The sequence below is a fragment of the Sarcophilus harrisii genome, chromosome 2, assembly GCF_902635505.1.
Source record: "Sarcophilus harrisii chromosome 2, mSarHar1.11, whole genome shotgun sequence".
In the NCBI taxonomy this organism is placed as follows: domain Eukaryota; kingdom Metazoa; phylum Chordata; class Mammalia; order Dasyuromorphia; family Dasyuridae; genus Sarcophilus; species Sarcophilus harrisii.
In genome coordinates, this window is record NC_045427.1 from 355,158,463 (window position 1) to 355,172,991 (window position 14,529).

Below are 14,529 nucleotides of genomic sequence, written 5' to 3' on the forward strand. Positions count from 1 at the left end.
GGAATCATAAAGTACATGCCTCACAACTCTGAGGTAGAAGTATTGCAAGTATTTTTATCTTCCTTATACTTCTAAAGAAACTTAAAGAATTCATACTTGTATTTGAGTTTTGTATATATTTATAAGTGTGCATGCTATTAAAAAAAAGACCTTTCACTTGTGACCTTGTATCCTCAGCACCTAACACAAAGTAGGTGCTTAAGAAATGTTTCAGTGATTGAAAAAGCCCTAGCCTGCTTGTTACTGCCACCATGCTTGTTTCCTTTCTTAACTGCTTAGACATAACTTCAAATGGGGGACCCCGAGTTAAAATCCTGAGAAGCTAACTGTAAATTCATCCTACAGGGGCAGTGTGCATGGCTGCCTTGGAGCAGATTTGTTCCAAGTTCTGGCAACTTTAACCACACCCTCATCTCATAAGCATGTCCATGCATTTGCACACATGCACCCCCTCCAAAACAATAAAGGGGACAGGAGGGGAGGCCACTCACATTAATGGAAGAATCTTCTAAACCACTACTGCTGCCATCATTTTCGACAAAAATAGGTTCTATTGGAGACACCCTGGAGATTTAAACAAAGAATTAAATTCAATTAATGGGGCTATCAACCAGACAGACATAACATAATTTGTCAACACTTGAGCTTGCTCTTCAAGTCAGTCTACAAAAGCATCAAACAGAAAGCTCAAGGCATTCTGAGTAATGGCTATAGTGTACTACCAGGCCCTCCCTTGTGTACGCGCATAACCTACCCTTCAAAACAATACAGCCCATAGATTCATGGGGACACATACGGTTTTTAATTGTTGACATTTTTGTTAACTAAATCTTTTGCTGTAAGGGAGGCAAAGCTCTCTCTCCTCCTAATAGGCCCTACTTTCCCTGAGCCGGCCCTCTTGTACTTAGCCCAGGGAAAGACCCTGTCAACATCCATTGTCAAGCTTTGTCTTACTGTCACTTTTCCTCACTGGAACCTCTTGAAAAGATCTGACTTCAATAGAATCCCAACTAATGCTCATCATCACCTTTCCAAGTCTTTGTTTTTCTCATCAATAGAAAGAAATGTGAAAAAAATGTGTGTAGTGCTTTGTAAACCATAAGAATTATACAGATGTTGGACAGGGTTTTTTTTGTTATCAGCAAGCCAGAAGCTTACACCGACACCCTAAACTAATGTAGAACTGCTGATCAACATTGTCCAGCCTCAGCGTGGGGTTCTTAATCTGGAAAATATCATTTTAATAATTGTATTCCAGTTTGATTATTTTCTTCTATAATTGTGTGGACTCTATGCATTTAAAAGTTGTTTTGAGAAGGGGTTCATAGATATCACCACTGCCCTTGGGATGCACAGTATTAAAAAGATGAAGAACCCCTGCTTGACCATTGCCTAATACACTGAGAGGTGCTTACTTACCCAAGATCACACAGTGACACTCGATCAATTCCAAGACCTTCTAACCATGAGTCTGGTATTCCCGTGGATAATTATATTTTCTTATATTCCAGTCATCCTCTCTACCTCCTTGACCCCCTTCTCTGGTATCTTGCACTAATTATGTCAAATAAGTTGAGGAGATGAGAATTAAGTCTACTCAAATCTATCTGCCTTCCAGTGAAGATTGTCAGTAACTAGGGAGTAGCTATCAAAGTACAGTTCTTTGGACCAGATGGAATGATATTTCTTCTGGTCTCCTTGCCAAACAGAAATTCATAGCTACTACAGGGAAAAAACCACACAACAGAGGATTATAGTTGGGACAGTTGAGAATCTGACATAAAAGATCTCTTCTTTTCCCTTATGTCTTAAGAATTTAAGATCTAAAAACTGGGATCCAAAGAATCCTTTCTGCATGGCAACCAGTTCCCTCTGTGTCTGGGCCCAATGACAGGCAAACACCAACTTCCATCTTGAACTTCATGCCCACTTTATCAGTATGTTTTCCCATGTGTTTGCTGTCACTCTTTTGGGACAGTTGTCTATCTAGGGTAGACTTGAAGGCAGTGTCTTTTTAATGGTCTGTCATTACATACTGAATTAGAAAATTCAATAGGCAGGGCCTCTTTCCATAATCCCAAATTATATTTTTCCTTGCACTGTCAGATAATAGAGGTCTAATACCATCCCCACTTGCTGAAGAATGAAGTGGAATGTCAAATTATGTTAGTTTATCAACCATTAGGGTATAATTAAGGACTTGCTACTGCTACTTAAGGTTGGGTTATGGGCAACAGTGCACGTTCCCATTGCTCTCCCACTCTGGTTTCAGGACACGTTGTTTGAGTGCATTGCTAAGAGAGCTCCCATCTTGTTATCTCGGGGAATGGTCCGCTTGATCATCATTGACTCCATTGCTGCTCTGTTTCGCTGTGAATTTGGTATCCAGCAGTCCATCACAAAAGCCAAATATTTACAAACCCTCGGGGCAAAATTGTACCAATTAAGCAGTGGATTCCAAAGCCCAGTATTGTGCATTAATCAGGTATGAATTTTCTTCACTTACAAATGTGCTTATGGGAAAATGTTCACTATCTATCTGTGAAAAGAGTTTTTGTTTTGTTTTGTTTTGTTTTTTGAAACAAAGGGGTCAGTGGTAGGAAGTAACCTAGCCCCTTGGTCACAACATCAAAGAGAGTGCCATCAGATGCATCTTATTTTATTTTGCTGTCTCCCACAGCAGTTACTATCCAGATCACTATCTGTCCCTCAAAAAACCATTAGCACCTTGGGCACTTCCTGCCATCATCAAGTGCAGTCATGTTATCATTCACCAACCAGCCTTTTAGAACAATAGTTAACAGGATGCAACCCAATTTTGTATTTTCCAGATAACAAGTACAGTGGATGAAAGAGGCCTTGCTGGAACTAATATGGAGTAAGTACCACTGTATCAGAACTATTTTGATTAGTAATATTTCTGTGTGTCATTGTGAAGGGTGCTTATCCTTGCATTAATTTAGGTATAGGAAACTATGATAGCCAAACCAAGTTAGCTCAATGGAGGAGAAACTACTTTAAACCAAAAGCTGCATTCAGCAGAAATTCAGAAACTGAAATCCAACAGAAAACATATTGGGGGTATTTATGGTTTTTTAAAAGATTAACAAACTCCAGGAGTGACCAACTGTTCCTATCTTGTTCTTTAGTGTACTTGAAAAAGTTTCTCCAGCCCTTGGAATAACCTGGTCCAATCAACTACTAATGAGGCTGATGGTCAGTCGCCCATCCTATGAGTTTTCCAGAGATACAGATGCTTCAACTACTGGAACTGTTATTAGGACATTGAGTGTTATTTTTGCACCACATCTGCCCCAGTCCTGTTGTCACTACATAGTCAATGCAGAGGGTGTAAAAGGAATAGAGTAAGGTGCGATTAAATCATTTTGAAAGCATGGGAGAAATACTTTCAGTGAAAACTTTTATTAATCCACAGTTTGTTTATATGCCTTTGTGTATTACTACTAAGCTCTGTTTTCAGTTAAAATAATAATACTGAATAATTTAATGTCATTCTCTTAGTTTCATGGGTTAGTCAAGAGAGGATTAAATTTTTGTGGACTTTTTAAAATTTTCATTTTTATGGAATGTTTTTATGTTAATTTACTTCTTTCATTGACTGACTGTATCCTTGCTGTGAACTAAAATTGGCACTCTGACCTTTGGAGGACTGAGAACTATCAAGGCAAAGGTCACTTGAGAGATATAGCAACATATGAGGAAAGAAATCTGTCAAAATGCACAAAACAAAAATTATGATTTTAGTCTTCCCTCACCCCCATCTTTAAACTAGAGCTTAATAGTAAAGAATTTTCTAGTGGCTCTGAATTGCTTTTAAGGATCAAATATATTTATTTAGCATTCAAAACATTTTAACTTTATGGATTGATTTCATATTACTTCCTCATTCTATCTTCTAGGCAAAATGGCCCAAATGTTATCTCCCTGCCAATAATACTTCTACTTTGGTGCCTTAGTCCAAGCTATCCCCATGTTCTTCCTCCTTACTGAATTCTTAAACTCCTTTTTCAAGGGCCCTATTAGGTCCCATTTTAAGCAAGTCTTTTTTCCTGCCCCCTCCTCTCTATCCTCCAATGATTAGTGCTTTTCTTCAGTCCTGTAGATTTCCCTATACTTGTTAAAGTTCCATCCCTCTCCTTCTCCTCCTGTCTTTGAGGACAGGTACTCTTCAGTTCTTTTACCTTTGTATCCCTGCCCCTATGCCTTGTACTGTAGGTGCTTAATAAATGTTTGTTGAATGGAAGTTGAGATGTGCTCTAAAGACTCTTGTTATCTACATTAATTCTTGCCACTCTAATGGGAAATGAAAACTGCCCATTCAGCCTCCCTCAAAACCCCTGCCCTCTTCTGTTTCAGTGACTAAATATTTGAACTAATGAAGAGTGAAGTAAGCTGAGCTAGGAAAACAATATATATGATGACAGTAACACTGAAAATGAACAACAAAAACATTGTATGTTATAAGGATGAAAGCTGGCCTAGGGAAGAAATGAGACAATAACTCCCTGAGGTACGAGGGTAAACTATGGATGTAGATACTATTGACTTGTTTAAATTCTTCATTCATTCTTACAGAGGATAGTTTGCCGAGTAGAGAAGCAAAAAAGGAATGTAGTCGGAAGTGAAAGTGGTACAAAACCAAAAGATATTATCGATTTCTAAAATATTAAAAGTAAAAAAATATCAAGTGACTGATAATTTAGGTTCTAAGTATTAATATCAGCTGGAATACATGCTAAGCAATTATCATTCTGACACATCTTCTGGCAAAGCAGACAGTTGTACATCAGCATGAAACTCTGCTCTAAGAGATTTCAAAGTCTTTCCAGATGTCAGCAGCTGTTCTTCCTTTGAACTCTTGGTGAAACATTTCTCCTACCTACATCAAGTTCCTTCAGGATGTATCTAGGATTTTGAAGAAATGCTAAAAAATATTTTTGGATGAAATAAGTCAATCTGCCATTGAATAGTGAAATACTTTTTGAATGATTAATCAAAAGAAAGTTAAACAAAAATAAAAATCACTAGATTCAGACTTGAAGGTTCTTTTTTTTACTTCATATTCTTCTTGTCCTAGAACAGTTTTCCTAGTCCCAGCAGCCAAATCAACAGGACAAATTGGTCTCATACTTTTAATTATAAAATGGCATTATCTAGAGACTTTCCAGTTATAATTCATCTTATGATTGACAATTATGGGGAAGACCAGTTAGTGCAGCTTAAGACCCAAGGGTAAACAGGGGGATCTTGGTTTCAAATAATGTAAGATTTTCCAAAATATAACAGCTGGCAATTTGGCAGACAGATCTTTCAATAAGTAATTAAAGATTACATGTCAATACATGCTGCAGAAAAAAGTGACCCAAACTGCTGTAACTGTGGGGCAAAAATCAGACACCATGCTTAACAGTATCTTTCCTAGCTTCATCTGCATATTAATAGCTGCAGTTGTTGCAACACATAGTTGCAAGGTACTTTCTATATACATTTTTTTTTATCCTTATAACCTCATGAGATAAGGTACTACTATTATCCTCATTTACAGCTAAAGAAACAAGAATTGTTTCTTACATAGTTAGTAAATGTAAGGGATAAAATCTGAATCTTAGTTTTTGCTTATTCCCATAAAGTGAGGCATTCCTATTCTGTCACACTGTCTCTCCATAAAAAAAAAAAAAAAAAAATTTTAGTACATAATGTACTAATTAAAAAATGAGATAGAAAATATTTTAAAATTATCTATGTGACAATTAATTAACTATGCATTACTTACATATTCACCTACATGAAAAAACTATTACTATGCAAGGGAACAATTCTAAAATTTTGTTGGGGTAGTAAAAAGACTTTGAAAAAGTAAGTATCTCGGTAAAACCTTCAAATGTTCTGGTTTTTTTTGGTAGGGACCTCATTTTTTCTAGAATGTTTCTAGAACTGTTTAAAACAGTTCTGACAAATTACTAATACTTTTAGTATTAAAATTACAGGATTCCCTATGACATTCTCTAGTGACTCACAACTTGTGATATACAAAAATGTCAGCTTGCAAATTTAAGGGAAATAAGGTCAGTGTGTTTGGTGTGTTTTATGAATACTCATATAAAAGTACAATAAACTTAACTCTAGCAAATAAGTTTATTTTTGTAATTTTTAAGAATAATGCCAACGAGTCCTCTATTGAAGATAAAGCACATGTAAAAATAAGAACCAAAAACACTGAACTGCAACACATAAATTTAATAAAAATGACACACACTTCTGAAAACATGCAGTAAATCCCATAATCAACACTGTAAATACTCAGCTTTGACACTACTGTCAATAAAGAAAATGTGATTATAGACTAGGCATCAAATGAAAACCTTTATCCCAAACTTAAGAAATGATTATTATACTTTCTAAAAAAGAGAGGTCCAGGCCAGGTAGTTCACATTCTCCATACAGCAATGTGAACCATAAAAGCCAGGATGCAGGCAGTAGTACATCTGTATCTATGACAACAACTTACACTCTATAGCACTTAAAAGTTTGCAGAGCACATTCCCCCACAGTAGCCATGTGAAGGAATAGCAATACTGTCCCCATTTTCCAGATAAAGATGGCTTGTTCAGAGTCCAACAAATAAGAAGCACCTGAAGAAGAGCCAAGCTCAGCCCTCTTGACTCTAGAACCCCATACCTTCCCCTGCTACTTGTCTTGACAGTGCTTGTAAACATATTTCCAGGCTTTTGATCCTAATAACCAAGTGCTTTTACTGAGCAATTATTAGGTGTGTAGCTTCTTATCAAAGGTACAATGAACATCTTTTTTTTTTTTGGTCAGGAGAGAAGCAAACATTTTTTAAACTAATGAAATACACAGTAAATATTTTTTTAAATGTTATTTTTGTCATACTATTCTTTGAACAAAGTTAGGGTCTTTAAAAGGGAAACTGTAAAAAAAAAAAAATTAACTAGAACATCAGAGTTCAAAGTACAATTAAAAAAAAAAAAATGCAATGCTCTGATGTCTCCAGATACAATCCTTAGCTTGACTAGCCTGGTTTAATGTCACGTCATAGAAAGGCATTGGACATACTCCAGACCTCAGAGACAAAGAACTATGCTAAAATTCTTACCCCATCCCAGAATGTCAGCCATTCTTATCTTTTAACTCTATCTGCCAGATGAGATTTGCAATTCCTAGCTTAGCTTCATATCTATCAAACACACCTAAAAATTCTGAGGAATTAAACAGCACCTCTGACCAAATGACTTTTGTAGTACTATTCAATTTCAAGAGACTTGTGTATATTTACTTTTAAAATGACCTTAGGGGAGGGCCCAACATGATTTTTTTTAATCTCATCAATGTAAACTTCTTGACATTTTTAAATGAAGAGACTTAAATTACCTCAGAAATTAGCTTCCTAAATAGGTATGTGAGTAACAAAGCAATCTCTATAAGAATCATAAACCTTGAAAAATCTATTCTACAAAATTTCAGATAGTCAATTATAAGTTCCTAGCAATATTTGTGCTCCCTCCCATGAATAAACCTAACACTTACATTGAAAATGATACTTTTTTAGCAGCACTCTGACTAAAGAGATACTAAAATTGTACTGTACATCTGAACCTATCATATATTGTAAACACACATAAGAACAAGTGCTAACATGCATTTTCAATAACAGAAATTCAGATAACCAAATGTTAAAAACCTACTATTAAGTAGGCTATGTAAATCCATTAGCATTCACCTTATTCATTAACCTACACATAAACTTTAAAATAACTTCGCTTTGTGATTTTTCACTGACCTTTCAAAGTGAGAAAGAGAATGATTAAAAAAACGAAAAAAACCACAAACATATAATATAAAAATGGTCTACTTAAAAGTCCTATGCATTATCTCATTAAAAACAGTAATATATTCCCAGGGAGTTAATTATCTCTGGAGCAAATGGATTGATTTCTGGTGCTCACTAGATGTAATTCTTGCACAAGGCCAAACATTAGCAAGAAACAAATGTTGTGAATGAATATAAGAATATGAATATAATTTTTTTAAAGTAACTTCATTTCAGACATCCAATTAAAATACCAACACACTGGTAGATTTGTTTGCAATGTTATGAAAACCTAAGAGTCAATTAGTGGGTACTGGTAATGTTTTTCTAATTCTTATAGTCTCAAATGTTATTGAACTTCCAATCAATAAGTTATTGAAAGATAAACATCAACTACAAATCTGCAGAGAACTGAGACTAACCTAAAGTGGACCAGACTACCAGTCTTTGGTTATTGTTTTCATTTCATATACAATTCAATCAATTTGGATTAGGGGAAAGAAAGAATTTTAACAAGATGTGACTGGAAAGAACAAAATAAAGAGTAATCAGTAAAATCTATTTTCCTTTTTTTTTTTTTTTTTTTTTAACTATTTGTGATTTTATTAGTTTAGGAAACTCCTGAAAAAGAACTCTAGAACTTGTTCTAGCAATACAAATTGTCCCCTTCATCACAATTAATGCATGGGGCATTTAGAGAATACATAATATACCCAGTGTAATACAATCTGTTATCTATTAGTGGCAGAAGTTGAACCCAGGTCTTCCTAACTCCAAGACTAGCTTTCTGTCCACTGTGTCATGCTGCCTGTCACTTGAATATATGTGATGAACTACATATTTTATTATCAATTTTAGATACAGCGCACTTAGCACTAGTTATAAAATTGAGATTTATACAGTCAAGAAACCAAAACAGCTGTCCCTAGCTGTTTCTGCTATCTTCTTGTGTCTTAAGAGAAATTGTTTAAATACATCTATTTCTATAAAATTTTAAAGACAAAATAAATGTAAAGTACATGTTACAGTTCTATGGGAACTTTCAAGTTTAAATGCTATCAAGAAGGGCATTTTGGAGACCATGTCTCTACTTCCGTGAAGCATCATGGTCTCATCCTCAAGGAAAGAAGGTAAGAGAAGACAAGATAGAACACTGAAAAAATAGGGATCACATCATAATACTAGTGGTCAGAGAACATGAAATCATCTACAGAAGGAATATATATAAAAACTGAAAAATGTACATATACACCCCATACAGATACATAATCTTCACATTCTATTATATTAATAACTATACAACGATTTTTAAACAAATTAACTTTTAAAAACAAAATGGCTAGAAAATAATCCCAAAGAGTCTTATTTTCTTAAATATGCCTATAGTACATTAGAGAAATTAAAATTAGCAGCATTATACTATGTGGAAAATGTCTACATATCCAACTTGAAACAAATTCAAATTCTCTATAGAGATACTACTAGGTAAGTATTTTATAGGTAACATTTAAGTGCATATCATATAGAGATGGCTTCATTATTGCATTCAAATAAATTCAAAATGTTTACTCATCTATATTTCATAATAAAGATGATCATAATCTTTTTTTTTTTAGGCTGCTCACGAGCAAAAAGTTTTAAATTTTTTTTTCCTAACACAAAGTATAAATTCTAATCTTTGATCTTATCAATAACTAAATTCTTTTTTCCCTTTTTGTTTTACAATGCTCAAATCACTGATGATAGCTTGTAGCTTATTACATTCACCAAGTCTTACAGAATTTAAAAGTGACCTGACATTAGCCCTCCTCATCTCAGGAGGTAATCCAGGCAAAGTGCTCTCTACTAAGTACAATTTTTAGTTTACAGTGAAGTCTAAAGTAAGACAATAGAACACCACTTATCATCCAGCCTGAACCTGTCTTGGAATTAATATATAATGAAGTCCCTAAAAGCACCAACCAAGACTGTAACATAGGAAAGGAATTTGGGGGCTATGGCTCTAGCTCTGTGAAGCATTATGGCCCAACATAGAATCAATTACTTGTTTTACTTCCTCTTACAACCAGTTTTATATGCCTTAGTAAGAACTGGGTCAAAAACAGACAGAAATAAAGTCAACATAATTTAGTGTAATTAGTGATTACATGGAAGTGTGACAGACCATCTAAACTACTTGTCAGCCCCTGTTACTCTCTTATCATGGACAGTTAAATCATGGCTATAGTGGTCCCAGAAACATAATTTTTTAAGCATAACTTAAAACATGACAAGGCTTTTGAAAGCACCTTACATTGGCATGATATAATAACATGATAGGTTCCTAACACATGTATCTAGAAAGCCTAATTAAAATACCACACTTTCAATTATTTACTCTGGGATCCATGTTTAATGTGACTTGCCTTTTGTCACAGTGAAGTACTAATGAGTTACTTCTTATTGGCTGTTTCCATTCTGGGAATCTAGACACCATTCTGTTCTTTTTTATGCTGGTATAGTGGAAGTATCAGTATTTCTATAGCTCATGGCTACTGTGTTAACAAAATCTATTGGTAACAGAGCTCATTATAAGTACAGAAGATAGCAGTGACCTACAGTCTCTAAAAGAAGGGGAAAAGTCTCTACATTTGAAAATTCATTGTATAGAAATATAAAAAAGTAAAAGTCCTTTGCAATGGAACCTCTAATCTACATGTTCCTAATAAGAGTGACGAGGAACCAAAGCTTTGAGAGTCTCAGTGCTTCTGTAATAGCTAGCTTCAGTCCCAGCACCTCAATGGGCTAAGTCAGTATGACTGGCACTCAGAACTCTCGAGTCTGTCAGACAATTATTTCGTTCCTGCATGAAAATAAAATGGGAAAGAGTTATATATTTGATGTAGAATTTCAAATGATTCAAGTAAATAAAATGCTTCAAGTGATCTTAAAATACCACTAGTATTAATATGAATCTAAAATTGTAGACTTTATGCTCAATCTATATATGCAAATCTTAAGACTTAATGTCATTTTAAGAAGCATCAATTACTATTAGAATAACAAAAACAAATGGTTGTTTTATTTTATTTCTATTAAAGCAGGCTCTTAAAAAAGGTTCTTAATGTGCGCAAAGCATCTCTTTAGATCTGAATCCAAAAATTATGATTTTTAATTTTAATTCATTTCATTGAATGAGAAGACCTGTAACATAGAAATGTGCTTCTCACTCAATTACTTACTTGTTCACCTTTAGCAAAGGATATTTTAAGGTTAATCGGGGCTTTCATTCTTATGGTGAACAGAAAAACCAATGCACCAATGTATTTATAGAGCTTATTGCCATAAATAATAGTAAAGGAAAAAGTGGACTTTATATTTTTATCATTTAATTCTTTCATGTGCAGCCTATTTTCCCCAGAAGAAAGTCAATGATTCTGCAGGGATAACGATCAACTAAGCTATATTGACAGGTCACAATAAGGACAAAAATCAAACTATAATTATATTTTGGACCACAATTGGCTTTAACTTAAGACACTTGGCTTGTAATGTAATTCCTTATATTACATCCAATGTAACTGATGTAATTCCTTATTCAAAGGTTCCTAGTCACTCACAGAAACCAGAAACTAGGCCTATATAAATTCTACAGAATCTTTCAAAAGCAGTATTACTGCTTTAATGACATTATGATAAAAATTCAGACTGCAAAATAGATATTTCAAAGAAATAGGGGTGCAGGAAAAGATACATGGTGCATACATTAAGACAGGAAACTGGAAAACACAATGCAGAAAACACAATATTTATGGGAGATTTAGACAATTTAACAAAATGTTAAGTCTAAAAATAATTATTAGTCTAATGTTAGTTGAAGGTTACCATGTTAGTAAAATGTTGACCATTTTAAGATCTTAACTGGACAATATATTAATAATCTTTTTAGATACACATAATTTTTAGTTATATTACTTAAAATTTTACTGTTTTTCTCATTAGTGTAGTGAATTTTTAAAGACAATAATAAAAATGTAACAAACCTTATTAACTATTTTGCTAATTTGTCTAAGAATTAGGTTTTTTTTAAAATTCTGAAACATTCTAATATAAAAATTATTTAAAAGATATGATAATCCTTTCATTAACTCCCTAGTTAAATACTTGGGGACCAGATCTTGCTGATAGTATTTACATATTTAAGAATATTACTTTAGGGCTTCTTACTTGAAAGTGATCTTCAGCAGCTTTGCCACCCATATTAAGAACATTCAGAGAACTGGCACGCTTCATGCTGCAACCAGGACACCAAACATGCAAGGATAAAGCAATCAGAACAATGGAAAAATCTAAGCTCTCCAAATACAAGCAAAACATGGATACAGCACAAGGTTTTAAGTGTCACTGGCAACACTTGAAGTAAAAAAGAGGTCTTGGAAAAAATACATGGGGCACAGTTATACAAATTCTGTTGGAAACGACAAAAGACTGGGATTTATATTAAATCAGATAGTGAATCTGCATCTAATATTATGGCTTAATAAAATTAGTTTACTGTTTTATTCATTTTTCATACAAAATATGTTTATTATGGCATACTTTTAAAAAGTATGCCATTTCTGATCAAAACCTATCTTCTGGAAAACAAGCAAACTTATTTACTAATCAAGTTTAGTGGCATTTATTAATTACTTTTATTCAAATTCACCTAAGATAGCTTTTTTATGTTTTTGAAAAGATTTTCAAGAGACATCTGCTTTACTGCTTCCTTTCATTCTTATCTATGTTATAAACAATTCTTTTTTTATACAAATTATACCTGTTTTAGGAAAACTGGAACAGTTTGTGTCATAGCTATGAAAAATAAACAATTCCAAGTTTTTTTTAGCTAGAAATTCAAATTTGATTATTCAGAATGCTTTAAGTCATATTATTATGCTATGTTACAAATATTATTAGAAATCACTCTGAAATCATATTGTCTACTTTAACAGTGCTCCCAATAACTTATATACAAAACTTATATAGTTTTGTAATTAGATTATTGTTGTACACAATTATTGCTTAAACAGTTTCTGGGGAGACATCTTTAATATTTTTAGAGTTTAGTTTGTTCATCTCTAAGAATTTGCCATCTATTTTCAAGTGTAAAAGAGCTTATATTAAGGAACTTAAATTTTTAAAAGTGGAGCCCTTAAATTCTTAATGTGGGATTATAATAATAAAAGCTAACAGTAATATTGTTTTAAATTCAATTAGTTCAAGTCAGTAGCTTTAAGACAAGGACACACATTTTGGAAGGTTAGCAACAATCAAAACAGCAAGCACAAAGACACTGCTCTCAGTGTTACTTTTTTAAAAGTACATTCAAAAGTCATGAGAAAGTTAATTAATATAAAGAATAAACATTCTTAAACCACAAAATCTTTTCTCTACTTCCCTCCCCACACACAAACAAAAGATAATTTCCTCCAATAAAAAGAAAGAAAAAAAAAACACAAAGTAAAACAGACTCAGCACAAGATATTTTTTATAAAGTTATAATTTTTACTTCCTAATGTTTTGAACCAAAGGTTGCAGAGAAATCTATTTCTGAAGCAAATGACACCAGGTTTACCTCAATATTATATCAAACAGCTAACTAGTTCTTAGGAAAGGTAGTATTAAAAAGCATAATTTGTCTAACTATAAACAAGTTCCCTCCCAAATCTGAAGCCCACCTCTCTTATGTATAAAATGAAACAGTGGGGGCAGCTAGTTGGTACAATGGAAAAAGGACCAGTCACAGAGAAAAGAGAAACTGAGTTCAAATCCAGTATCAGTCATTTGACACTAGCTTGTGTGACCCTGAGTAAGTCACTTAACTCCAAGTGCCTCGAAAAACGAAATAAAATGAATCAGACTAGATTCAATAATCTCTAAAATGCCTTCCAGGTTTATTCATATGCAACTCAAAGTTCATACATCCTCCTCTACTCAGGTTGTTTATAACTCTTCCTAATCAAACTGAAGCTACTCTTTCAAACAATTAGGAAGCACAAAGATCAAAAATTGGGGAAATAGTAAAGAACGAACAGGATCTATCAAATAATGTTAAAATGAAAAAAAAATTCTTGGGTAATTGATGTCCTTTCTGACAGTAATCTATACATTGGTTGTACCCAATAGCAAACATTATTCAGATTTAATGAATTTAAAGCTTAAAATGTCTACAAATCAAAAATTTTAAGTTTTAAAATATAGCATGTTATTTATTATTAAAGCAGTAATTTTAAAAAATTCACAACTCTTCAAGGTCATTTTTATAATAATGTAAGCATCAATACCTAAGGACCAGCCTAGTTAAGTTTAAGAGGCTTATCAACAGATTAAACGGATCATTTTTTTTCTAAGTCTTATGGAATTTTGATCTGTCTTCATGAAGGAAATGATGATACCTAGGAAATCAAAAATTCCTGAAGGAAAACACAAAAAACTGTACAGTGAACATTTAGTGCCAGATTTAACAATTCAATTTTAACTTCAAAACATGTACAAAACTGAAATAAGTTGATCTGGTGATTGCACAAAGAAAGTATTCATGTTCTCTGACCACTGGAATATAAAATGTTTTAACACCCTTCACAATTCACTAGGAAACAAATTCATCAGTTTCAAGACAAACATTATTTATAAAAAGGTTGATATTAAAGTGCCAC

At 33.4% G+C, this 14,529-nt stretch overlaps 2 protein-coding genes across 15 annotated transcripts in view; one reads left to right on the top strand and one right to left on the bottom strand.

Annotated features, from left to right (window-relative positions):
• XRCC3 (X-ray repair cross complementing 3) overlaps window positions 1–5,391 on the top strand; it is a 47,725-nt gene extending 42,334 nt beyond the window's left edge. For all 6 annotated transcript variants that reach the window (XM_003756520.4, XM_012550167.3, XM_031953175.1 and 3 more), the window contains 3 exons: window positions 2,273–2,485; window positions 2,832–2,878; window positions 3,150–5,391. In XM_003756520.4, the coding sequence (XP_003756568.1) occupies window positions 2,273–2,485; window positions 2,832–2,878; window positions 3,150–3,369 (480 nt within the window). In that variant the 3' untranslated portion in view covers window positions 3,370–5,391. The remainder of the gene's footprint in view (window positions 1–2,272; window positions 2,486–2,831; window positions 2,879–3,149) is intronic.
• Window positions 1–14,529, bottom strand: part of KLC1 (kinesin light chain 1) — a 61,472-nt gene that overhangs the window by 1,345 nt on the left and 45,598 nt on the right. For 6 of the 9 annotated variants that reach the window (XR_004232084.1, XR_004232083.1, XM_031953167.1 and 3 more), the window contains one exon: window positions 492–564. Coding sequence is in view for 7 of the 9 variants with exons in the window: in XM_031953165.1 (XP_031809025.1) it covers window positions 492–564 (73 nt within the window). In the remaining 2 variants the exon portion in view is untranslated. Of the gene's footprint in view, window positions 1–491; window positions 565–8,419; window positions 10,695–12,058; window positions 12,126–14,529 lie in introns of those variants that run through there. The other 3 variants (XM_031953164.1, XM_031953161.1, XM_031953166.1) reach the window with 2 other exon arrangements.